The sequence below is a fragment of the Dermacentor silvarum genome, chromosome 8 (assembly GCF_013339745.2).
Source record: "Dermacentor silvarum isolate Dsil-2018 chromosome 8, BIME_Dsil_1.4, whole genome shotgun sequence".
In the NCBI taxonomy this organism is placed as follows: Eukaryota; Metazoa; Arthropoda; class Arachnida; order Ixodida; family Ixodidae; genus Dermacentor; species Dermacentor silvarum.
In genome coordinates this window covers 83,237,141-83,262,962 of record NC_051161.1, presented here as the reverse complement: position 1 = coordinate 83,262,962, position 25,822 = coordinate 83,237,141, and the positions used below count along the sequence as shown (strand labels likewise).

General features: G+C 49.6%; 1 protein-coding gene, 1 long non-coding RNA gene and 1 pseudogene across 2 annotated transcripts in view; 1 reads left to right on the top strand and 2 right to left on the bottom strand.

Moving 5' to 3' along the window:
• LOC125947796 (uncharacterized) overlaps positions 1–25,822 on the bottom strand; it is a 290,580-nt gene that overhangs the window by 105,208 nt on the left and 159,550 nt on the right. The window lies entirely within an intron of this gene.
• The window catches only part of LOC119461523 (sodium-coupled monocarboxylate transporter 2-like), a 243,821-nt pseudogene that overhangs the window by 132,952 nt on the left and 85,047 nt on the right, over positions 1–25,822 (top strand).
• LOC119462244 (sodium-coupled monocarboxylate transporter 1) overlaps positions 1–25,822 on the bottom strand; it is a 60,029-nt gene that overhangs the window by 15,640 nt on the left and 18,567 nt on the right. The window contains exons 10-12 of the mRNA XM_049673147.1: positions 3,291–3,379; positions 2,589–2,698; positions 2,442–2,509 (exon numbers count right to left, since the gene is read on the bottom strand). Of these exons, the coding sequence (XP_049529104.1) occupies positions 2,442–2,509; positions 2,589–2,698; positions 3,291–3,379 (267 nt within the window). The remainder of the gene's footprint in view (positions 1–2,441; positions 2,510–2,588; positions 2,699–3,290; positions 3,380–25,822) is intronic.

Sequence of the window (25,822 nt, the reverse complement as noted above, 5' to 3'; positions counted from 1 at the left end):
ACCGTGATGATCATGATAATAATGATGGCGATGACATTTACTGGCATCCCCTTTGAATGGGGCGGGGACAACTACTTCCCTAGCCTGCTTGATTTATACAGGTTTTACTTCATATATCGCTATCTTGCATTTTGTCTATGTGATCTCGATCCTAACTTTCATATTTAAAACATCTATCACTATTCTGTACCATTGCCTACACTTAATTGCGATGACTTCAGTTCTATCAATCACTTCCCCGCTTATCGAGTTGGGCAGTAGGGGGACCCCTCAAGGCTCGGTCCTTTCGCCCCTGTTGTTCAACATGGCACTCCTGCACCTGCCCAAGGCGCTCGAAGCGATTGAAGGCTTGGGGCACGCGCTCTACGCCGACGACGTCTCGCTCTGGACGACGAAGGCTGGATCCCACGGATGGATGCAAGGCACGCTGCAGACGGCGGCGGAAGTGGTGGACAAATATGCCAAGGAATGCGGCCTAAGATGCTCGCCACAGAAGTCGGAACTGGTGGTAGTACGACAACGGGCGCTGAAAAGACTCAAGGAAGATATTAAAGTGGTGCTAGACGGAGAAGACATTTTGCCGGGCCCCAGTGTCGAGATCCTGGGACTGGTGATACAAGCAAACAACAAGGCGGAAGCGTCTGTGAGAAAGCTAAAGCACACGACGGAGCAAGTACTGCACATGCTCCGCAGAGTGGCGAGGAGACGCAGAGGAATGAAAGAGAACGACACCCTGAGGCTCGTACAGGCCTTCGTGATTTCCCGAATTACGTACGTGGCACCGTATCTCCTGCTGAGCACGGTCGAAAGGAACCAGATTGACGTGATAATCCGAAAAGCAATCAAGCAAGCCATCGGAGTCCCGATAAGTGCCTCCACGGACAAACTCATGAGGTTGGGCCTGCATAACACGGTAGACGAACTGATCGAGGGCCACCTCTCCAGCCAGAAGCATCGCCTAAGTCAAACGAAGGCCGGCAGAAGAGTCCTGAAGAAGATCGGCTGGGAGGAGACGAGACCGACGGAGCGAGGACAACTACCAGACGTCTGGCTAGAAGCAATCAAGGTAAAACCACTCCCCAAAAACATGAGCCCAGCACACCACAGCGGTAGACGGGAGGCCAGAGCAAAAGCTTACAACAGGCTGCTGGCTGGGCAGAAGGGGGTAATCTTCACAGACGCCTCCCAAGACAGAGGAAAAAAGCTGGGCGACCGTAACGGTGACAACCACAGAAAAGCTGCTAACTTGCGCGACGGTAAAAACAAACGATGTCGACGAAGCAGAAGAGCTGGCAATTGCCCTGGCCCTCACTACACAAGGCAGGACCAGAGTGGTCACAGACTCGCAACAAGCGTATAGGAGCTTCCAGTCGGGCTGGGTGTCCCGGTTGGTGCTTCGGGCGCTCAAAGGCAAGGAACCCCCGAAAGGGGAGGAGATAGAATTAATCTGGGTTCCGGCCCACTCCGCAGTGGAGGGCAATCAGTTTGCCCACCAGCAGGCCCGAGCGCTATCACACCGAGCCGCAGCCGCGGAGAGGGAAGAGGAGGACGCAAAGAGCCAACCACTGGTCACGTACAAAGACATAGTGGAATATTACAGAAACGGGAGACAGAGCTTCCCCGAGCCACACCTCACGTTAAAGAGGGAGCAGCAGACAACATATAGGCAGATCCAGACAGAGTCGTTTCCCCACCCCCGATTAGTAAACCGCATGTACCCGAGCCAGTACGGGCAAGAATGCCCCGTGTGTCACGAGCCAGGTACACTGCAACACATGATTGCAGAATGTAAATTTAACCAACACCCACCACTCCTCACCAATCCTAACCCCAACGTGATCTCCCTACCCATACAACCCCTTAGAGAGCGATGGAAGATCTTGCTGTCCAGCCCCGCCCTGGAAGACCAGCTTTGGCTCGTAACCAGGGGCCAGGCGGCGAGAGCAGCATATGGATTCCCGTGAAGTGGGAACCACTTCCATCCGGCGCATGAGCTGAAAAGCTCGTGAAATAAAGTTTTTCATTCATTCATGCATTCATTCCCTGCTTTACTTCCACCAAATAGTCTAATTGTCTCTTAGTTATCGCGACTGCTGAATTGAGCACAGTGCCGCCCCTCGACTGAAGACGACACTATAGTATACGCTTGTCAAGAATTGCCGCGGAGTGGCAATGTAGAGCAGTGACCACTTCTATCAAAAGGCGGCGCCGCCGTCAAATTTATCGAATAGAGGTTTTAAGTGAAGGAACGTTCTAGAAGACGGGGGTAAGACTCTCACCTGAAGCTACATTGTGAGTTAACATTGAAGTCATAGACGCGGCGGCGTCCTTTCTTGCTTCTCTTTACGCGTATTTATTTACCTCGCAGAAGCCTTTCTTGTTTTGCGTTTGCATGCGCCAGCCAGGGAAAAAAAATAATGGGGATAAGAGGCGTGATTCACCTGCATAATAGATTCCATGGTACCAGCCAGAAAGGCGATGGATATGGAGAGAAGGCCATAGGCTGCGGCTGAAATGTCGAGGCTTCAGCTGCACTAAAACTGTTAATTCACAATTTAAGCGCCAAGAGATTTGCATTTAAGGCTCACCCATTGCCTTCGTGAGCCGGAGCGTGGCGCCTTCACTGATGTTGACCCTGGGCCGAACGAAGTCATCCCAGGTCACGGCTGCCAGGGCGTTGTAACCCGACGAAAGTGTGCTGGGAGGCAGATTTCGAAAAAAAAAGCACCGTATAATTCGAACTAGAACGTCGCACTAAAACGAAGTTATACTGAAAACGTACCTAAACAGGGCGATTCCTGAAAACGACGCAGAATTTGTAGTAGCCCTTTATGATTACTTTGACTCACTCAGGAAAACGATATGCTACCTGCCTCTCAAGTCCATTTCTAGTTTCTCTCCAGACCAGGCCAATAGGGCGAACTTCTGATTAGAATATGTATGACATTTGACGGTCTACGTCAAATCCACAGCCAAATTTTCTATTGCTGCTCACTGGACAGAGAGAAAGAAAGACTGAAAGTAGGGCGCTAGCGAGAATTCTCGAACTGCTCACAGTAAGGTCACCAGCTCGATACTGTCTGTACGGCAGAACAAAGACCCTCTTCAGCTGTTCCGCCCTGCATTGAGCGTGGTCACTGCATGCTTTCTTGCCTTCTTTGCTTCCATAAGGATCTGTTCTCTCGTGTGTTTAGCTCTCGCATAAGTACGGTAGTTAAAGGAATGATTTTTGCCCAGAATAATTCGAATCAGTGCGAACGCAAGTCGACGCGGATGCTTCGGACGCTCACCTGAGGGAGCCACTGAGCACCGCTGCCACGAGGAGTCCGCTGAGTCCGGGGTAGTCACGCAGCAGGTCTTGAACAGCGTACGGCATCAGCTGAAAGAGGCACGAAGGTCCGATGCAATGATCGTCTCCACTATTTGTGAGCACACCTTTCATCCACACGTAAGAATCATAACTTCTAGCTCGAAGGTGCATAGATTAAATGAGAAAAGGTCACTCATCAAAACTCTGCCATCATTCCGATGACATGACGGAGATTTGACTGCTCCGATTCCCGAAAATGTTTTGAACGTGTGGGGATCTGCACCAGGTCACACAGGGAACCTTAGATTGCAATCAATCCTGGTCCGTCTCAGTCGTAATCGAAAGTGCCCGTGAGACACCGGTATCAGATCCTGTTGGGAGTATGACAAGTCGAACATCGCATGAGTGGTTTGCATGCACTTGATACCCACTTGAAGCAAGTAACAAGGTATATACAACGCGGAGTCTGGCATGACGTGTGACATATCGGAAAGAAGACTTTTCCGACTCTCGAGAGCTCTTTATAATGCGTTGGATGCAGTTGTTGGCGTGCCTGGTTCTGTGTCTGATCGCACGCGGTATATTGCTTGACGTATTCTGCTCTATGGCACCGTGTGAGCAGAATCATCATCATCATCCGCCTATATTTATGTCCACTGCAGGACGAAGGCCTCTCCCTGTGATCTCCAATTCTTCTTCCTGGGGCTTTACGTGCCAAAACCAGTTCTCATTATGAGGCACGCCGTAGGCGAGGGCTCCAGATTTGCGATCTCCAATTACCCCTGTCTTGCGCTAGCCGATTCCAACTTGCGCCTGCAAATTTCTTAACTTGATCCCCCACATAGTTTTCTGCCGTCCTCGACTGCGCTTCCCTTCTCTTGGTATCCATTCTGTAACTCTAATGGTCCACCGGTTATCCATCCTACGCATTGCATGGCCTGCCCAGCTCCATTTTTTTCGCATAATGTCGACTAGAATATCGGCTATCCCCGTTTGTTCTCAGATCCACACCGCTCTCTTCCTGTCTCTTAACGTTAGGCCTAACATTTTTCGTTCCACCGCTCTTTGTGCGGTCCTTAACTTGTTCTCGAGCTTATTTGTTAACCTCAAAGTTTCTGCCCCATATGTTAGCACTGGTAGAATGCAATGATTGTACACTTTTTTTTTCAGCTACAGGGGTAAACTCCCTGTCAGGATTTGGCAATGCCTGCCGTATGCACTCCAAACCAATTTTATTATTCTGTAAATTTCCTTCTCATCATCAGGGTCCCCTGTGAGTAATTGACCTAGATAAACGTACTCCTTTACAGACTCCAGAGGCTGACAGGCGATCCTCAATTCTTGTTCCCTTGCCATGCTATTGAACATTATGTTTGTATTCTGCATATTAATGTTCAACTCCACTCTAACATGCTCGGTTAAGGTCCTCAATCATTTGCTGTAATTCGTCCCCATTGTTGCTGATAGGACAATGTCATCTGCAAACCTAAGGTTGCTGAGATATTCGCCGTTGATCCCCACTCCTAAGCCTTCCCAGTCTAAGAGCGTCAATACTTCTGTGCATGAAGTGAATAGCATTGGAGAGATTGTGTCTCCTTGGCTGACCCCTTTCTTGATAGGTATATTATTACGATAACATCGAAAGATGTTGAAGAGACGAGCCGCCGCGCGAAAGACGACGAAGTGTGTCTGTGCTCTTGGTGCGAGCGATTGTGGGCCTGGCTCTCTGGCTTCTGTGTAAATAGCCTGTAAATAGCCTCTTTCGTCTGTGTCCTTTCACACGTAACATTCTGGTGGAGGTTAGCGATCCCCGTCCTCACCACGGAACTCCGAAGTGGTCGGTACATCGAGCTTGTCACCATGCCCCCCGGTGACGAGACCGCCTCTGCAACGGCTTCGGCTCGCCCGACTACGCCTATCGTCACGGTTGCCCAACATCGCGACCCTGGTGTGTTCTCTGGCCTGGAGGGACAGGATGTTGACGAGTGGATCAAGCTCTATGAACACGCCAGTGCTAATAACAGGTGGGACCCAACCATTATGCTCGCCAATGTCATCTTTTATCTCGGCGGCACCCCACGCGTGTGGCACCAAACGCATGACGACGAGTTCACCAGTTGGGACACTTTCAAAGAACAGCTTCGGGAACTGTTCGGCGACCCTCTTGGGCGCAAGGTTGCCGCGAGGAAGGCTCTTGCGTCTCGTGTGCAGACCTCTACAGAGCCGTATGTTTCATACATCCTCGACGTCTTGGCTCTATGCCGCAAAACTGACGATAATATGTCCGAAGCAGATAAAGTGGCCCATGTGCTAAAAGGCATTGCCGACGACGCTTTCAATTTGCTTGTTTTCGGCAACGTCTCGACTGTCGACGCCATCATAAAAGAATGCCGTCGCCTTGAACACGCTAAGAGCCGCCGTATCACACCCCACATCACGCGGCTACCCAACACTGCTGCTACGTCGACATGTGAGGGTCGACCGCGTCAGGCCACCACCTGTGACGACGTAACCCGAATTGTTCGTCACGAGCTCGAGGCTGCCTGTTCCTCAGCTTTCTCCACGACGCCTCCTGATCCGCCAGCTACCACGATTGCGATGATTCAGGCCGTCGTCAGACAGGAATTTGAAAACATGGGTCTGAACTCCGTGTGTTCAACGTCTCAACCTAGCGTTCCCCAGTTCTCTAGTGGCCCTCCTCGCCCTCGGCAGTCCCTTTCTGCCACATCTCGCCGCAACCCGTCCGAATGGCGTACCCCTGATGACAGGCCGATCTGCTTCCACTGCTGTCGCATCGGCCACGTCGCTCGTCACTGCCGCAACCGATGGCCACCTCCTCCTCGGACATACGCCACCGCTTATCCCCGCACCTTCGGACCTTCTGTTCCCTATGCCTCCCGCCAGGAACCCACTGTCGCTGATGCCCCTGCTCCGAACCGTCGCTACAGCCGCTCGCCCTCACCTCGACGCCACCAGTCTCGTTCGCCCCAACCCCGTCGATTTTCGTCGCCGCCTATCACCTCCCGGATGCCGCCGGAAAACTAGACACTGCAGCTTCTGGAGGTGAAGCTGCGTTGTCGACCCTGCCCTCAAATCCTCTGCTCACGTTGCCTACGAACCAAAACCTTCTTGACGTTGACGTCGACGGCTATCCTGTCACTGCACTGATCGATACAGGGGCCCATATTTCCATTATGAATGCTGCCTTCCGACGACGACTCAGAAAGCTCCTCACCCCAGCGTCGGCACGCGTCGTCCGCGTCGCGGATGGCGCTACTGTCCCTATCGTCGGCATGTGTACGGCACGTGTCAGCATCGCCGGCCGCCACACTCCTGTCCTCTTCACCGTGCTTGCTCATTGCCCCCACGACCTAATTCTCGGACTCGATTTTCTTTCTGCACATTCTGCTCTTATTGACTGCTCTGCCAGCACCCTTCGCCTTGAGTTGCCGATTCTCGCAGAACCTCCTGATGAACCCCAGTGCCGCTTACGCCCCAAAGGCTTTATTCGCCTACCACCAAAGTCAATAGCCTATATTGAACTGTTGTCTTCCCCACCTGTTCCTGATGGCGAGTACCTCGTCACTCCTCTGCCCGACATTCCACTACAGTATGACGTCACCGTGCCTCACAGTATTCTTACCATTACTAATAACTGCACTCGCATGCCTATCTTCAACTTTGGATTGGCAAAACAAATTCTCCCGCAAGGTATTTGCCTTGCCAACGTTGACTGCCTCGGCGACCATCAAGTGGCAGCTTTATCAGCCGATGGTTCTTCCGAGCTTGGCGTGCCCCTCGCGCCAGCCTCGGGCGCCGATCCCAACATAAAGAAAATGGTTGCGGCGGACCTGTCCTCTACTCAGGCTGAAGACCTTTCCAAAGTGTTATCGGCCTACAGAGATATTTTCGACTTCGACGATCGCCCTTTAGGCCAGACGCTCGCGGTCAAGCATCGGATTCCTACTGGCGATGCTACGCCTATTCACCGACGACCATATCGCGTTTCTGCGTCGGAACGCCGAGTAATTCAAAATGAAGTGACCAAAATGCTAGATAAAGACATCATTGAGCCTTCTTCGAGTCCCTGGGCGTCACCTGTGGTGTTGGTTAAGAAGAAGGACGGCACGTGGCGCTTCTGTGTAGACTACCGCCATTTGAACAAAATTACTAAGAAGGACGTCTACCCGCTCCCACGAATCGACGACGCCCTTGACTGCCTTCACGGTTCCAGCTATTTCTCTTCTATTGATCTTCGCTCTGGATACTGGCAGATTGCTGTCGACGACATGGACAGAGAAAAAACCGCGTTCGTAACACCTGATGGCCTATACCAATTTAAAGTAATGCCGTTTGGATTATGCAATGCCCCGGCCACCTTTGAGCGTATGATGGACTCCTTGCTCCAAGGTTTTAAATGGTCCACGTGTCTCTGTTACCTCGACGACGTCATCGTCTTCTCGCCAACGTTCGATTCTCACCTTGAGCGTCTAACAGCTATACTTGATGTATTTCGAAAGGCGAAGCTGCAACTCAACTCGTCCAAATGTCGTTTTCGCCGCCGCAAAATTACTGTTCTGGGCCATCTCGTCGACGCTTCCGGAGTGCAGCCTGATCCCGACAAAACTCGCGCCGTCCGAGACTTTCCGGTTCCGAAGACAGCCGCAGACGTTCGCAGTTTTGTTGGGCTATGCTCGTACTTTCGTCGTTTTGTTCAGGATTTCGCGGCAATTGCTAGACCCCTCACTAATCTTTTGAAGAAAGGCGTACAATTTTCGTGGGGTACTTCAGAAGCCACCGCCTTCTCTCGTCTCGTCACTCTTCTCACCTCACCGCCCATTCTCGCCCACTTCGACCCTGATGCCCCTACAGAATTGCGTACAGATGCCAGCGGTCATGGTGTAGGTGCCGTCTTAGCCCAGCGTCAGCGTGGCCAGGATCGCGTTATTGCTTACGCAAGCCGCCTCCTATCACCATCGGAGCGCAACTATTCCATTACGGAAAGAGAATGCCTTGCTGTCGTCTGGGCAGTTGCGAAGTTCCGCCCTTACCTTTACGGTCGCCCTTTCTCTGTCGTCACTGACCATCATGCTCTCTGCTGGCTCTCATCGCTCAAAGATCCTACAGGCCGGCTTGGTCGATGGGCTTTGAGGCTACAAGAATTTTCATATTCCGTGGTGTACAAGTCTGGCCGCCTGCACCAAGACGCTGACAGCTTGTCGCGTTACCCTGTTGACGACTCTGACTTCTCCAATACTGACAGTGCTGCTTCCGTTTTCTCAGTATCCCAGCTCCTTCATTTCGCCGACGAGCAACGTCGTGATGCCTACACCAGAGCACTCATCGACCGTTTGGAACACTCTCCGGCCGATACTACTCTATGCCTCTTCGTAATCCGCGACGGTACTCTATACCGTCGTAACCTTCATCCGGACGGCTCCGAGTTCCTACTTGTAGTCCCTAAACACCTCCGCTCAACCGTTCTAGAAGAGCTTCACGACGCCCCAACGGCAGGACACCTCGGCGTCTCTCGAACCTATGACCGAGTACGTCGCCGTTTTTTCTGGCCGGGCCTTGCCCGTTCCGTACGGCGTTACGTCGCTGCTTGTGAACTTTGCCAACGACGCAAAAAGCCTTCCCAGCTCCCCGCTGGTTACCTGCAGCCACTCGACATCCCTGCCGAGCCCTTTCATCGTGTTGGCTTAGACCTTCTCGGCCCCTTTCCGGAATCTACATCAGGAAACAAGTGGATAGCCGTCGCTGCGGACTACGCGACCCGCTACGCCGTAACACGCGCTCTTCCGACCAGTTGCGCTACTGACGTCGCGGACTTCCTCCTCTACGATATCATTTTGATGCATGGTGCTCCGCGTCAAATGCTCACCGACCGTGGCCGTACGTTCTTGTCCAAAGTCATTGACGACATCATGCGTGCCTGCTCCATACAGCACAAAATTACCACCTCCTACCACCCACAAACGAACGGCCTCACTGAGCGTTTGAACCGCACGCTTACAGACATGCTATCGAAGTACGTTTCCGCCGACCACCGTGACTGGGACCTCGCTCTACCTTACATTACCTTTGCATACAACTCTTCCCGTCTCGAAACTGCTGGCTTTTCCCCGTTTTACCTATTGTATGGCCGAGAACCGACGCTACCACTAGACACTGTGCTCCCGTTCCCCACAGCTTCAACTAGCGATTATGGCTGTGATGCAATCGCCCGTGCTGACCATGCTCGCCAACTTGCGCGTGCTCGTCTGCAAGTGTCTCAAGAAAAACAGAAACAACGCTACGACCTCCGTCACCGTGATGTGCATTTTGCGCCCGGCACCCTCGTGTTGCTTTGGTCACCATCGCGTAAAGTTGGCCTTTGTGAAAAACTGCTCTCCTGTTACACAGGCCCATATCGCGTGCTCCGCCAAGTGACCGATGTCACCTACGAAATCGTTCTAGCCACGCCCACTACGTCCTCCGCTGTGACCACCAGTGATATTGTCCACGTCGCCCGGCTCAAACCCTACACCTCTCCAAGCACCTTGGATATTTAACAGCACCGTGACGGCGCTTTTGCCGCCGGGGGGGTAGTATTACGATAACATCGAAAGATGTTGAAGAGACGAGCCGCCGCGCGAAAGACGACGAAGTGTGTCTGTGCTCTTGGTGCGAGCGATTGTGGGCCTGGCTCTCTGGCGTCTGTGTAAATAGCCTGTAAATAGCCTCTTTCGTCTGTGTCCTTTCACACGTAACAATATTTCTACTTTTCTTGTGGAGAACCAAGGTTGCGGTGCGATCCTTCTAGATATTTGCTTGGGATAGCACTGATGATGGTGACCATGTTGGTAAAGAGTCGAATGAAACTGCGAAAGCTTTTAAAGCGAATAGCTTTGCTTGCCTCTATAGCCCGTTTTCATGGTTGGTCGGTGGTCTGACTCGTCAAGGAAAGTTTTCCCTCGCTCCTTCCTTCCTTCCTTCCTTCCTTCCTTCCTTCCTTCCTTCCTTCCTTCCTTCCTTCCTTCCTTCCTTCCTTCCTTCCTTCCGTCCTTCCTTCCTTCCTTCCTTCCTTCCTTCGCTCATTCGTTCGTTCGTTCGTTCGTTCGTTCGTTCGTTCGTTCGTTCGTTCGTTCGTTCGTTCGTTCGTTCGTTCGTTCGTTCGTTCGTTCGTTCGTTCGGGATATTCTCTTACACTGACAATCATTGTCGATGGTTACTGCACAATTTTTATTGCAAACTGGCGCTGCTCTTCCTTAGTGTATGGACGTAAAGCCGTGGACAGCGGCGTAGCACTCCGCTTGTCAATCTGTGTTTGATCCAATCAATTCAAGAGTTATTGCTGGTGAGAAATATTAGTGTAAACAAAAATACAACTCACACGGGTAGAAAAGACAAAGACAAGCGATACTCTTTAAATAATTATTGAAGAGTAGCGCGTTACGGTTTAATAAAAGGCCACCAGATATCGCCACCCATCCAGGTACCTCCGTATATGTTGTGGTATTCCGCTAATACGCAAAAGACAGTGTGAATACGTGTACAGTTCCGACAGCAAACACGTCCACGGTCATCCTTGCTTCGACACTCAAGCACCGAAGCTGGCCCTTCCAAGGACGTAGAACAGTAACTGCTCACTGATTCAGTTGAAATGAGCAGTTATTGCTTTGCGACCAACAACACTGGATTTTCTTTTTTAAAGAACAGGACATAGTAGTCAGCTATGCGAACCATTCCGTGGAACCTCATGGTGAGCTGACCACTTTATTTTGTCAAATAAACGTACACCATCAAATGTAAGTAGTAAATGTTATGTACCTACGCACTGTGGGAATCAATGTTAGTTGAAGCATTTTGTGTGTAGTTCGCTATCTAGCCTCGTTTAGGCTTCCGCAAACAGCACAACATACCCGTGCGAGGCAATCTTGTCGGGGACGCGACCGTGTGTGTGATGACAACAAGACGATGACATGGCGATGGCGGCAACGACGTTTACGGCATATCTATATAGTAGGTGCCTAACTTTATTTTGTCTCATGTCGTCGGAAGTAGAAGTCATAAGATTTGTCCATGCCCCTTGCTATCTCTCTTCTGTCCCCCCTATCTGATGTGAGCGGGGGAGCAAGGCATAAGTTTGCGCTGGTCTGCTGACGTCGAAGACTTCACCCTTGTAAATTCACCACTGGTCTGTTTTTCTGATTAGGAGCGTGGTTTCTCAGCAGTGGGCCAAAGTGAAAGATCACGGAAGAACACAAGCACATACTTGCACACACACGCGTGGACGCACATTTCTTGAGATGACTCTCGATCTTGCGATATCAACTAGAGAAATGCCCCTGGCCTGGCCATGCGAAGCTGACTCATGGGGCTGAGATCTCGTACCCATTTGGTTGGTGCCACAACATAATTCGAGCCTCCAGTCTGCCAACTAAACAGTGACAACTGGGAAAACTTTCGTCAGCTGATTTCAGAGGCACCATCACGTGATAGTCTGTTCAAGCTGGTGAGTGATTGCCTACAACAAGCGACGGTATGACGACTGCGGAACACAGATAAACCCAACCGCGATCTTGGGCTTTTGAGGCTCCGCGCTTGTCGACGCCGCGCTTACAGGCGAGCACAAGACTCTATAAGAAACACCGACTGGACGCTGTATAGTCGCCTTGATGCAGCCTTATGCCGGTATAATAAGCAACTTCGTCGCAAGAGCTCGGCAGCCCTATGTAGTTTGTTGCATTCTGCAAGTGGGTTTGGAAGTGTATGGGGCATGCTTAAGGCTCTCCGCACTCCCGAAGTCTCGAAGAATCCAACGGCAGCATTGTGCATAGTGACCGGCTGGTCACCGAAAATTCTTGCAGAAGCATTTGCAGTCCTTTTCGTCTCTTCTATGTCAAGTGACATCCCAAGCGGGAACCTTTTATATCTGACAATTCAGAGTACCATAACTTCTTGCTATGGTCCTGCCTGCCAGATGGACGAAGCAGACTTCGCTCTCGAGGAGCTGCGCCACGCGTTCAGTCTCTCCAAGCACCGCACTGCCGCAGGTGAAGACAGTATTACCTAACAAGCCTTACGAAACATTGATAAGGCTTTTCATGAACGTATAATAGACGAATATAACGAAGTATGACGGACCTGTCTGATACCCCATGACTGGAAATTATCCGTGGTGATATGGATTTTAAAGTCTGTGTGCTTTGCAAAACAACCCAAGTCCTACCGGCCAATATTACTAGCATCAAATGTTATCAAGCTGATAGAATATATGATACTGTTTCGTCTAGATGTCAGGCTGCAGGAGCTGACGTTTCTTTTTGATGTCATGAGCGGCTTTCGTCGCCGTCGTTCAGCCTTGGACAGCATTGCAGACCTTGCATCATCGCTTGACTTTGCTCGACACTCCGCATATATGCTAATTTTGAACATACAGCAAGATTTCGACTTGGTTTCCCATAAGGAGATTATTATCGCACTTGCGACTGCTGGAATTTCGGGTCGTATACTTCTATTTATTCGCAATTTTCTATCAGAGCGCAGAATGAAAGTGCGCGTTGGAGGACTAATTAGTGAATCTCGAAATGCGTGGTGTTCCGCAAGGCAGCGTTTTATCGCCTCTTGATTTTAACAGCGTTCTTGCTGGGCTTCCAAGACGTTTGCCTCAGTAATGTGACTTCCCAATAGGCATAGCTGTCTATATATACCGATGACATCGCTCCGTTGATCAGTGGCCCTTCGCATCTTGGCCCACGTCTTCGAACAAACTTGCAGAGAGCTCTGAATGCGACTGCAGAGTACTTGGATGAAGTTGGGTGGCTGATTTCACTTGCCAAGTCGGCTGTAATTGCACACCATCCCAGACAACGTGCTCATGGAACCATGAGCCGACTGTACCTTTGCGAATGGCGAGATTTCAGTACGATTGCTACGACAACACCGTTACCTGGGCGTTATTATTGAAGATCGCCTCTCGTGGCGTCCCGCGGTTAAATCTCTACGGCGCCAATCACAGTCCCTGCTGAAATATGTGGCTGCCTTGACTGTTAGGGGTGCCGGCTGCGATCAAACGACAACGCTACAGGTATATCAATCATCTGTTCTCTCAGGCGTGATGTACGCGTCGCGAGTCCTGAATGTCCCGCCTATACTTCATCTGACAAGCTGTTTGCAGCAGCGTGGAAGCTACGAAGCTCGCGGCGGCGGTGTCCCGGCGCAGCGCCAAATAGTGCGCTCGTCGCACGTTCTGTTCTTTGGTCTAATCACTACAATAGGTATTGTTGTGTACTTATGTAATTTAATACCCGTTAGGAGGCCTTTATCTTCATTATTTTAAGCTCCTTGGCTTTAGTATTGCAATTAGTTTTTGTTTTACTTTCCGCCAAGACCATTGAAGAAATAGTATACCTTGCACATTCTAATATTATGTTGCAAATATGCCGGAAATCATTCCACGGGTTCAGCACTGATTTGAGTTCTATTGATCAGAAAGTAGAGAGCTTTTTTGCATGTAATTAAACTAACGTTGGAAGCAAACGCAAAAAAGACGAAGCGGAGGCTTTCTGTGAAGTAGTGCGCCGTCATTAGCAAACATGGCGTCCGCCGAAGCTGTCGCGTCTCGTGCGTGCCGTTCTTTCACAGTGCAATGTTTCCAGAAAGAGGCGAAGACGTTATCTTTAAACGTCGAACAAAAGTACTACTCAAATAGTGAGGTGCGGTGTACTTGGCGTTAGGCAGCGACAAGGGATTAACGTAAAAAATGTGGTTGATCCCTCTTATATAGGAATCGGTATAGAACACGAAAGTGAAACGTGTCTTCACAGAAGTAGTGTAATGTTTATTGCACATTGATATATAATGTCTATTGGTGTTTTGTGGCTAAAGCGCCCTTAGGCGTTGATGCACCCACGCTGACGCCTGGTGGCACGTCTCCTCCATCACGACTACCAACGTCGATGACCATGAGCAACCGTCGTGCATATGGAAGCTGCACTACGCTGCACACGCTAGCACAACGCGAAAGACGAAGCACGTAACTGACACACTAATACAACGCGCAAGACAAAGCACGTAACTGAATCGTCACCGAGTCAAATCAGCGCGTACAGCGCGTCGTAATTGCAGCCTCCGCGATCAAGTTCAGAAACATTTTCAGAGCTAATTGCGGAGGCCACGCTCCGCTGTGCTGAGTACGGTGAACGCCACCTAGGTGGCGTTGGTAGTGCTTCTTGATGCCAGCGTCCCTTCGAATGCTGGCATCGAGGCGTCGTAGTGCTGAGACCACCGAAGCGTTCACTGTCGGTGCGCGTTAGTGTCATAATGCAGTACTTCTCTTTTCTGCTCGTAGGCGGCGGCACCGCCCCGAGCAAGAGCGCGGGTACACGGAGGAGTGTTAGATATATAAGGCGCGTCTGTGTAGCTCTCTGCAAATGCGTCTGTGGCGCAATGGGTTAAACGCTCGGCGATCTATCGTCGCGGACCGAGAGGTCGTGGGTTCGATTTCCAAATTTTGCATGTTTGTGGAACTTTTTCTTCTGGTTTCTTTCTTTGTATTATGTTCGTGTACATTGTAAGAACGTCATATCCGTGACGGAAATACGTCAGTGAAGTCTTGGTGGACCCCGGCATAAAACATTTTCGTGTTAAAGCAAAGAAAAAATCGTTAAAAAATGTTTGAGTTCTCGCACTATCTCGCGGTACGGGCGTTCAACAAATTACGCCACGGCTGATTGCGAGCGCGGACTAACACAGCACGGTGGTAGTCGTCTTCCTGATTGGTTGAAATCCGGCCAGCTCCGGTTGGCCAAGCACTTCTTAATCGGCTGATTTACCGTCCATTCTCTCGCATGGGGACAATGGCGGCATTGTTCAACTCCATTGCTGGCAGTTCTGAAGGTGCTACTTCAGTTGCAGCTCTGGAAGGTTTCAGAAAATGTCTGCTCCCTGTTTACCTTGCAATTCCAGAAATAGAAAAAAGTCTACACTGCCTGTTGTGGCGCTATTCCATCTGGCCTGTTCACACTTATTCGAGAGATGTGGAGGTAATCTTAAAGTATTTACGGCCGCATCTGTACACAGCGATGGTCAAGGCGCCTCTGCAGCTTTCTTGTGCCCTTCAACTGGCATCCGACGGGTGTTTCGCATACCGCATCCAGCCTCATCAGCGACTGCAGAGCTGGCAGCGATCGATACTGATCTGAAGTACGTCCAAGAAGAGTAAAGTACATTGAAGGTTGTCATCCTTACGGAGCCCCGCTTTGCCCTCAGCAGACTACAGAGAAGTGACGCTGATCGCCCAGCTGTGCGTAGCATCAGTGAGTCTGCCAGCAGAATTACTTCTCCTGGAGTATCCCTCGTCGGCTAGTTGATACCCTCGCACGTAGGTATCGCCGGAAACGAAGAGGCCGATCGACTCGCTTCCTCTGGTGCTCACATGGAATGTGAATGTCCGGAAATTTTGTGTAGGCTCGACGATGCTCGTCTGTTGATTCGAAGATGCCTACTCAAGCAGCACCCAGACCAGCGTGTTACAAAAGGATCGTTTCCTCTCCGTGCTCGTGGTCGAGGTTTGCCTCGCTGTGCTAGAGCTCTATAGCTCAAGTTAAGGGTTGACGGTGTCCTGGGGTCTCAACGTTTATACCGGCAAGGACGTGTAGAAAGTCCGTCATGAGCTTGTTGCAGTGCCTTCGAGACACTTGAGCAACTTATATTGCAGTGGCCTACTTTCCTTTCGCAGCGCACGTCGCTACTGAGGGGCTATAGCCTACTTGGCATGCATGTGTACGACCTTTGGCAATTGGCTGTATCCGAGTGGCTGTGCTTCTCGACGCGACGAGGCTCATCGCAACCTGCTTACTTTTACACAAGAAACTGGCTTGGCTTCCCGTTTGTGAGAGACTTTGCGAGGGGGGAAATATTTTTTACCAACTTTTTACATGCTTCTGTAATTAGTGCGACCTGCGTTCTTTTTTTTTGTTCCTGCGTGTATGTGCTGTTCCTACTTGCTATTGCATGCCTAGCTTTACTTTCGTGTTCGTTAAAATCAAATTATGGGGTTTTTCGTGCCAAAACTACGATTTTATTAGGAAGCGTGCCATAGTGAGGGACTCCGGATTAATTTGGACCACCTGGGGGTTCCTTAGCGTGCACCTCAATCTACACGAGTGTTTTCTGCATTTCGCCCCCATCGACATGCGGCCGCTGTGGCCGGGATTTGATCGCAGCGACCTCTTACTTAGCAGCCCAACACCACAACTACTAAGCAACCACGCCTGGCTTTCGTCGTTGTGGCCTGTCATCTTGCTGTTTCTTTCTGCTTCACTTCCCTTCTCCTTATCTTCAACTTACTTTATATCTTTCTTAAAGAGTAGGCAGGCTTTGTGCCCCTCTCGGTAACAGTAGCCAGCTTGCTCCTTCCCTATTTCTTTCTCTCTCTGTGTATTTATGTTTTCATATCGAATAATAATAATAATAATAATAATAATAATAATAATAATAATAATAATAATAATAATAATAATAATAATAATAATAATAATAATAATAATAATGTTTATTCACCAAAAAAAAAATACAGAGCAACACAAACAGGCCGGTCTAAGCCTCAATTGGCTTGTAGGACCGTGCCATGAACATAATACAAACGGTAAATAAAAAGATGTTGATGAGACAGAAAGACAAAGAAAAAAAATGACCAGAAAAAAATAAGATAACATTTGGTTATTCTACGTGAAACAGAAGTTGAAGCAGTGAAAATTATAATGCCAAAGTATTGTGGAAGTTAGTTTCACCATGACTCCTTCAATAGTTCTTTCAGCATGCTTTTTGAAGTAGCGTTAAAAATTTCATTCGGTAACTTGTTAAACATGTCCGGCACATATGCACAGCGTCTGGCCGCACCATACTTTGTGGATGAACGAGGAACCATATAGCGGACGTGTTTACGAAGTTCCCTTGTGGAGGTATTTTTTTGTTTGAAAGCGGAAGTCCAAAAGTGTTTTATGACAACTGTTTCAACGAGCAAAGAATGAAAATTAGACAGACCAAGTTCACGGAAGATATTTGCAGCTGTTACTGTTTGGGAATTGTAGGCAACATTTATAAGGATATTTTTTATAATCCTGTCTACCCTGCATCTCCAACGATCCGAACAGAATCCGAAGACCGTAATACCATATCTCAATACACTATAACCCAATGCATGCACAATCAATTTTTTACAGAGAGAGGCGCAATACTTTTCATATTAAACATCAGCCAAGCGACTGACCTCAGTTTTGAACAAATGAGTGATAAGTGATGTTGCCATTACAAGTTGCTATCGAAAAATATTCCAAGATATTTAGCACAATCTACGTATGGAATAGGAGTACACTTACAAGGAACACAGTTAGACTTATGTAAGTAGAGAGGCAAGTTAATCACAGTAGTCTTGAGTGGAGAGCGAAAACATACCAGTTGTGTTTTTTGGGCATTGACAGCCATTCCATTGTTACTGAACCAAAGCATCGCATTGTACACGTCATTTTCAACATTTCAGTTGACATTTTGTAAGATAGATGTTTTGCTAGTAACACAGTGTCGTCAGCATACTGGAACACAGAACATTTGGAAATCGCCAAAGGAAAGTCATTAACGAAGATGTTAAACAACAATGGCGATAAAATTGACCCCTGCGGTACACCCGCATTCAGCGACAACTTAGAACTGAAAACGCCCTTATCATCAGTAGCGACCACTTGAAATCGGTTGCTCAAGTAATTTTTGAGAATGTTGTAAAAGGGTCCACGAAATCCCAAAAAATACAGTTTACTTAACAAGATTTGGTGGTTCAGGGTGTCAAACGCCTTCGCTACGTCTAAGAAGAGAGCACACGTGAAAAGATTCTGATCGAATGCCGAGAACAGGTCGTCTGCAAATTCTTCAAGCAGTGCAACAGTACCGCGCCCAGAAACAAAACCAAACTGGCGATCGGTCAGGATAGAAAATTTGTTAAGAAAAGAAGACATAGTGTGGAAAAGAAATTTTTCTAAGACCTGAGCAATAACCGGTAAGATAGAAATTGGCCGATAGTTTTCAATCTTATCTTTCTTCCCTGACTTATGTAGTGGTAAAACAACTGCCGTTTTTAGGCATGCCGGAATTTCATCACCTTCCAAAAACCCATTCAGTATATGAAGAATAATATCTGCCAGAACATTGAAATTCCTTCGGATGATGTGTAATGATACTCCATCATATCCAGTGGGCTTGTTAGGACGGAAACTGAAAAGAATTTCTTCCAGATCACACTTCGAAAATTTCGGAAGAAAAGCTGACTCAGATATGGAATGCGTTAACGACCGAGTGTTTGTGGATAAAGAAACAGCACTTAGGGATGCTTTTACAAAGTGCCTGTTGAAAGCATCAGCCACTGCTGTGGGAGGTTGCTGAAAAGAATCGAAAACAGACCATTTACTGGAACTCATCCCTCTGAGATGATTTACCAAAGACCAAGTTTTGCTTACATTATTTGAAGATTGCTGAAATTTATGAAAGAAGTAACGGCGTTTGGCGCCACGCAGAAGAGCAACAGCTCTATTTCTTGCCGACTTGTATTCTAATCGCAGTGTTTGGTTTCTCGGATTTCTTTTACAGCGTTTCCACAGGGTATCTCGATACGAAATCGCAGCAAGAATTTCCGTGTTCATCCAGCAGTGACCCTTTCTTATTGGTTTAGCTACTAACCGTGTGCAACGTAATTCAAAATTTTTTAGCTGCGTACAGAATCTTTCATACACGTTGCTTGACGAGCCTTCTTTGGTTAAGGATGCCCAGTCAAACGAAACGATAAGATTATCAAACTTAGCTTGATTAACTATAGGGACAAGGCATTTGCGCTGCCCGGGTGTATTTCCAACCGACGGCGTTCCAGGCGCATCCGGTAATACAAGACGACCTGTTACAAAGCAGTGGTCAGCCAACCTTTGTAAATAGTACATGACCTAAATGTACAGTTGAGAGCTCTGACCGCTATGTGATCTAAGCAGGACTGCACTAGGCAATTATTAACTAATTCCGCTCTAGTGGGAGCTCCAATTGTACATTCCAGACCATAAGCGGACAACGTATAATAATAATAATAATAATCAATCAATCAATCAATCAATCAATCATTTATTTATCGTGCCCAGGAACAACCGTGAGGTCTGGGTGCTGGCGCACGTATACATAAAAAAAGAAATACAGCAGGGGAGTATCAGTGAAAAAAAAAAAACAATAAAAAATATCAATCTTGAAAAGAAAAGTGTACATACATGTAACCGAAGGCGCAAAATGCATACATAATAAAATGGAGAAGGGAAGTTGAACAATATGGTGAAACTAAGACACAACAACGGAAAGCTGAGAGCAGAACAAAGACAGAGAGTTGTGAAAAATATCAAGGTCATGAAAGTGGGCGTTATAAAGACTCTGTATTCTATGGACGGTTGAGTGTTGGTGGTGACAGGCAGCAACATGGAAAGGTCTGTGTTCTCTGGTGATTTTGCGCGGAATACGAAATGTGATACAACTGAGGAGTTCGGGGCACATGAGGATACCGTGAAGGAGTTTGAAAAGGAAAAGCAGGTCAGCACGATTACGGCGGCAGCGAAGTAAGGGCAATGGCAATAATCCAACAGTGCTAGAGTAGGGCCCAGAGTCCGTGTTTGCAAAGCGGTGATGATATATGCTTAGAAACTTTTTCTGGACCCGATCTATAATGTCACTGTTGGATCTAGAAATGCCATTCCAGACGACCGACGCGTATTCGAGCTGAGGAAGACAGATTGTTGTGTACAACTTGTGGAACGGTGTAGGAGAGAGAGAATAAAACATTTATTATTGAAAATTAATAGCCGTTTTGTGGTCGGACCTCCTAGTCCGGAAGACCATTGGCTTTTGCCGCCGTCCGGGCTCGGTTGACCAGGGCTTGTTGCTGTTCTGGGTCCGAGCTAGACAGGGTCGCCTCCCACTCGACTGTCGTCGGATTATTTTTGGCAGATATTTGCGGATTCTGTTGGCACGCCCAGACCATGTGGTATAACGTGGCCGTCTGGGTACAGAATTTGCATTGCGGATTGTATGTCATGGAATCTATCTTTGATAATACATAAGGATTTGGAAAGGACATTGTTTGTAAGCGTCTCCAAGCTACCTGCGTTGCCTTATCTAATTTGGGATCAGGCGGGGGTAAAGTGCGTCTACTCAGCCGGAGGTGTTGTAGGATCTCAGAATATGAAAGAAGGGGCTGAGGATCGTCCTGGTCAGCGAGAAGTTGTGCTGTGGAGGAATCGGCGGAGCCCCGGTGTAGAAGTTCTCGGGCGGAGGCATGGGCAATCTCATTGCCTCGAACTCCCGCGTGCCCTGGTACCCACAGCAGCTGTTTCCACTGACCCTCTTGACGATTGGCCGCAGCCTGTTGCAGTATAGAGTGTGCGAGGTGGCCGACTTGACCTCTTGCGAAATTGCGATACGCCGCCTGGGAATCCGTGAGAACAAAGGTGGCTCTTGGATTACGCATGGCTAAGGCTATACCGGCCTCTTCCATGGCTGTGATGTCTATTCCGGTGGCCGAGATGCAGTCTACCACCTGTCCCCTGTGTACAACGGTTGCCGTGGAGCGGTTGTGCAGGGGTCCGGCGGCATCTACAAAGAAGGCACCTGCGTGATCCGAATACTTGTCGTAGGCTTTGGCTCTGGCAGTTCTCCTGTTTTCATGGTGGACGGGGTGCATATTACGTGGCAACGGGCGAGTGATGATATCCTGCTGCCATTCTGGTGGTAGTGATCGCTTGCTGGCGACATGAGTGGGTGGATTGATGCCCAGTGCTTCTAGCGTGGTGCGACCTGCTTTGGTGCGTGCGAGCCGAATGACTTGGTTCATGTAATGAGCTTGGAAGAGTTCTGACGCTGTATTATAGATGCCCATTTCAAGGAGCCTGTCATTCATGGCCCATGGTGGTAGAGTGAGGGCTTTCCTATATGTAAGTCGGAGTAGACGGTCCAGTTTGAGTTCGTCCTTTTCAGAACGCGCAGGTACCGGAAGCTGTAAGTGACACGACTGATCACAAAGGCCTGTACGAGACGCAGTATGTCCGCTTCTTTAATGCCACGGTGTCGATTGGCAATCCTGGATATCATTCGGGAGATATTGGTGCAGGTAGTGCGGAGCTTTTGAATTGCTGCGTTGTTGTTGCCCTGATTATTAATGTATGCTCCCAGGACACGGATAGTGTCCACTTCCTTGACCGGGGATTGATGGAGTTGGATATTCAACGGAATTTGGTTGCCACGCTTCCTAAATACCAGGAGTTCTGATTTGGTAGGGGAGCATCGAAGTCCGCAAGCGAGACCGATGCGCTCTACAGTTTCTGCTGCCCGTTGGAGTGCTTCTTCCATCTGTCCCATGCTGCCGGTGTTGGTCCATATAGTGATATCATCTGCGTATAGAGCGTGCTTGATTCCGGGTATCTCGTTGAGTGCCCTAGGCAGGTCCAGTAGTGCTATATTAAACAGCAGTGGCGAAATTACTGCCCCTTGCGGTGTGCCAGAGTCCCCCATTGTGATGGGGGCAGATTTTGTGTCGCCAGCTCGTATGGTCACGTGACGGTTGTGCAGGAAGTCGCGCACGTAGTCGTATGTACGCTGTCCGATTCCGATTCTAGCCAAGTTGTTCAGGATGGCTGAGTGCCGGACATTATCAAAGGCTCCCTGAAAGTCAATCGCCAGAATGGCGCGCTCCTGTTGCGTGGCTCCACTGGGGCGATCGATTATGTCGTACTTGAGTTGGAATAGAACGTCCTGTGCCGATAAATGTGCTCTAAAGCCAAACATTGTATGTGGGAAGAGGTCATTAGCTTCCATGTATTCAGTGATCCTGATTTGAAGTGCTTTCTCCATGACCTTCCCTGCACAGGAGGTGAGTGAGATGGGACGAAGGTTGTCAATATTGATGGACTTTCCGGGTTTGGGAATAAATACAATTTCAGCCGATTTCCATTCCTGCGGAAGCATACCTTCTTGCCAATACTTATTAATTTGGTCGGCAAAGAGCTCGAGCATGTCGTCACTTAAGTTGGCCATAAGGGTGGTAGTAATTTGGTCCGGACCTGGAGCCGTTCCTCGACGCATCCTGTCAATTGCCACTCTGATCTCCGCAGTCGTGAAGTCACGGTCCATTTCCGGGTTTGCAGTTCCGTTGTATGCGGAAATGTGGTCAGCGCTCACGGAGGTATTGATATATTTGTCCTCCAGATCTCGAAAGAGTTGAGCTGTGTCCCCTGCATTAGCATGGATTGCCCGCTGAAGATTTCGACGGGCGGCTCCACGTGATTGTTCCGGGTCTATTAGATACCTGAGTAGGTGCCAGGCTGATTTAGTGTGTAATGCGCCCGTAAGTGCGTCACACTTGGCGAACCAATTTTCTTTTGCGAGTTTCGTGGCGTATTCCTCTGCCTGTGCCGTGACCTCCGCGATGCGCTGTCTGAGCTTGCGGTTTAGCTTCTGGCGCTTCCATCGTCTGGTCAGTTGATGTCTTGCGTCCCAGAGATGGAGCAGATGCTGATCAACTGCTGGTGTTTCCGGGGTAGTTGAGATTGTCTTGGTCACTTCCTGCTTTAGTTTTATAAGGGTTCGTGCCCATTCGTCATAAGAATTGGGCGGCTGGTGAAACGGAAAGTTTTCCGTTTTGCGAAAGGCTTGCCAGTCAACCAGTTGTGTTGATTTATTGCGGACTTTATGCCGACCATATGTTATGGTGGTATGTATGATGTAATGATCGCTGCCCAGCGCTTCCTCGGAGTTTAGCCATTTTGGTTGCGGAGCATTTAGAGTCATGGTGAGATCCGGGCATGTGTCTCGCGATACGCTGTTGCCAAGCCGCGTGGGATGGTCCGCGTCAGTGAGTAACGTGAGCCCTTCGAGCGTCATTAGGGTATGTAATTTACGCCCTTTAACGTCTTCAATGACGTAGCCCCAATCCGCATGTTTGGCGTTGAAGTCGCCTACCACTATCAAAGGAGCCCGTGCTGCCATGGATTTCGCCTTGCGAATGACCTCTGTAAACGTATGGTGTCGGTCCGCAGGCCGGCTGTATATATTTAGGACGTATATTGATTGATGGCATTTTTTGCGTGGCAGAAATTGGACGAATACATATTGTAAGGCAGCGGCCCTGAGGTCGAGGTCATGCTGTAAAGCTGCATATTGATTATGGACAAACGTGACTGCCGATATGCTATCGGCACTAGCGTAAGCCGTGTACGAGGATAGTTTTGCTGCCTGTTGCCCGACATCTTGTAGAGCTATAATTTCTGGTATCGATTCTAGCGTTTGAATATATTGATGCAGTGATGCTGCTTTACGGCGAAAACTGCGACAGTTCCACTGAATTACTGTAAATTGCGGATCGCGACTAGCCATCATGTGGCGTAGTGGAGGCGTCGTCGCTGTCTGGATTGATGGATAGAGCTGCAGCTGGCATATCACGTCGTCCAGACAGGAGCTTGACACCCTTGCAATGCTTGCCTTCGTTGAGTTGAGTTACTTGCCTGTTGTGTTTGGCTATGATTGATTGCATCTGAGTGATATACGGCATTGCAAGCTCGTGCAGTTTTTTTGCGTTGCGTTCTTCGAGCGCACTAACGTGCTTCATGATGGATTGCTCTATCGTTTGGGTTATGGTTGCCGTAAAGGCACTTAATTTCTGCTCCAAGGCCTTGTCCACCAAGTCCACTATTGAGGTCTGTGTCGGCGTGGTCAGGGAGTTACGGCGTTTGGTGATATGAGTGTCTGGTTCTGGAGTCTCGGAAGATGCCGGGGACATCTCGCAGTCAGCTGAAGTAGCTGCTGTAGGGGTTGTCTGGGGACACTTATTTCTTTGTATTTCCTGTCGAAGGCGGGAAATTTCCTGCTGCTGTTGTGCGACTAGCTGTTGCAATTGGGCTAGCGTTCGATTTTGCTGCTCAATAGTGCTTTGAAGCTGTGCGATTATCGGCGATTCGGTATTGCGAGAGCTATTTTGAGTGCGAGGGGAGGCGACCACTGATGCCCAGCTCACCTGAGGTCCCGTTAACTTGAGGACCGGTGGCGTGGATGTCGTCTGGCCCTGCCGGGTGTGCTGCTGAGCTGGTCGGCGCCCACTGGACCGTGACCGTGACCGGCGTCCCTTGGACCGTGACCGTGATCTGGATGGGGAGTCCACCCGATTCCCGGAGCGGGACCGGGAAGTCGATCTCTCGCGGGTTTCTTTGCCGGCCACGCTGGTGATGTCTCTCTGTCCGTTGTGGTGGCGAGTCGGGGTCCGGCTTCGTCCGCGTGTTTGTCCGGCCGGTGGGTTTGCGGACTTGGAGGGGGCTGGTTGGCGATATCTGCGCGGGCAGTCGCGAGAGCCGGCAACGTGCGGGCCGCCACAGAGCACACATCTCGGGTGGCACTCGTGTGGTTGCGACGCGTCCACTCCAGTTTTGCCGCATTGCGCGCACCGTTCGTTCTCTGGCACGGGCGCGGGGCACACGTCCGTACGGTGTCCCGGCTTCCCGCACGTAGCACAAATTGCGTTGGTTTTCCTGTATTTTTGCACCAGGGTGGCTTCATTGAGGAAGAAGACGCACCTTGGGAGATTGCTGTGCTCAAATGTGAGCGCCACTACGTTTGTGGAGCCAAGCCTCCGGGCCCCGATGATTTGGTTATGCGGCGAGGTGGTGTTCTCCAGGATGTAATCCGTTGTAAATGTGTTGGCCAGCCGGATTACGCCCTTGCCCATGTTGTCCGTTGCCTTGAGGTAAGCTTGCACGTTGATGGTTCTGTCGGTCAACCGCAGCTTGTCCAAGCCGAGGAGGATGGGCAGCACACGCTCTTCCTTGGTGCCGACGACGACCAGATTCTGTTCCCATATCGGGTGCAGGCTGTATTTATGTGCGAGATTTGGGTCCGCTTCTGCGTTGTCGCTACGCTGGGAGATGGCTGCCCGTATAGCGTTGCCGATACTGCCCGTACCTCTGTATTGAGTTAAGTTGCAGGTTTCCCTTGGTTTGATGATGACCACGTACTCGTCAGCATCCATGCGAGGCGAGTAGCGTGGTGCGCCTATATTCTTGCTGGGGCCACCACCAGAAAGGGAAGAAATGGTCCCTGCAGCATCGCTTGTCGTTGTGAGCGTCGGCCCCGCCGTCGGAGGTGTGCGAACGCCGGTGCGGTGGCGACGCATTTCTCGAAGTACCCCCTCGTAATGAGGGGAAAAATTGGCCGATGATGGAGCAGCCAGCTGTATTTCTTGGACTTGCATGCTGTCTGGGTCATAGCCACGAATAACGGGCTCCTGAGAATGCGTGTCCATGGTTTGGGCGGCGGTCGCGCGGCCGTACCCGCTGCTAGGCCTAAGGCCGAGCAGCGTCCCACGAGCTCGCCAAGGTTTTTCGCAGATAAAGGTCCAAAAAATTGGCCCACCTGGATGATTTGGTGTCCAGGGACTCCTGGTGACTAGCGGAATCGATGGATATTAGT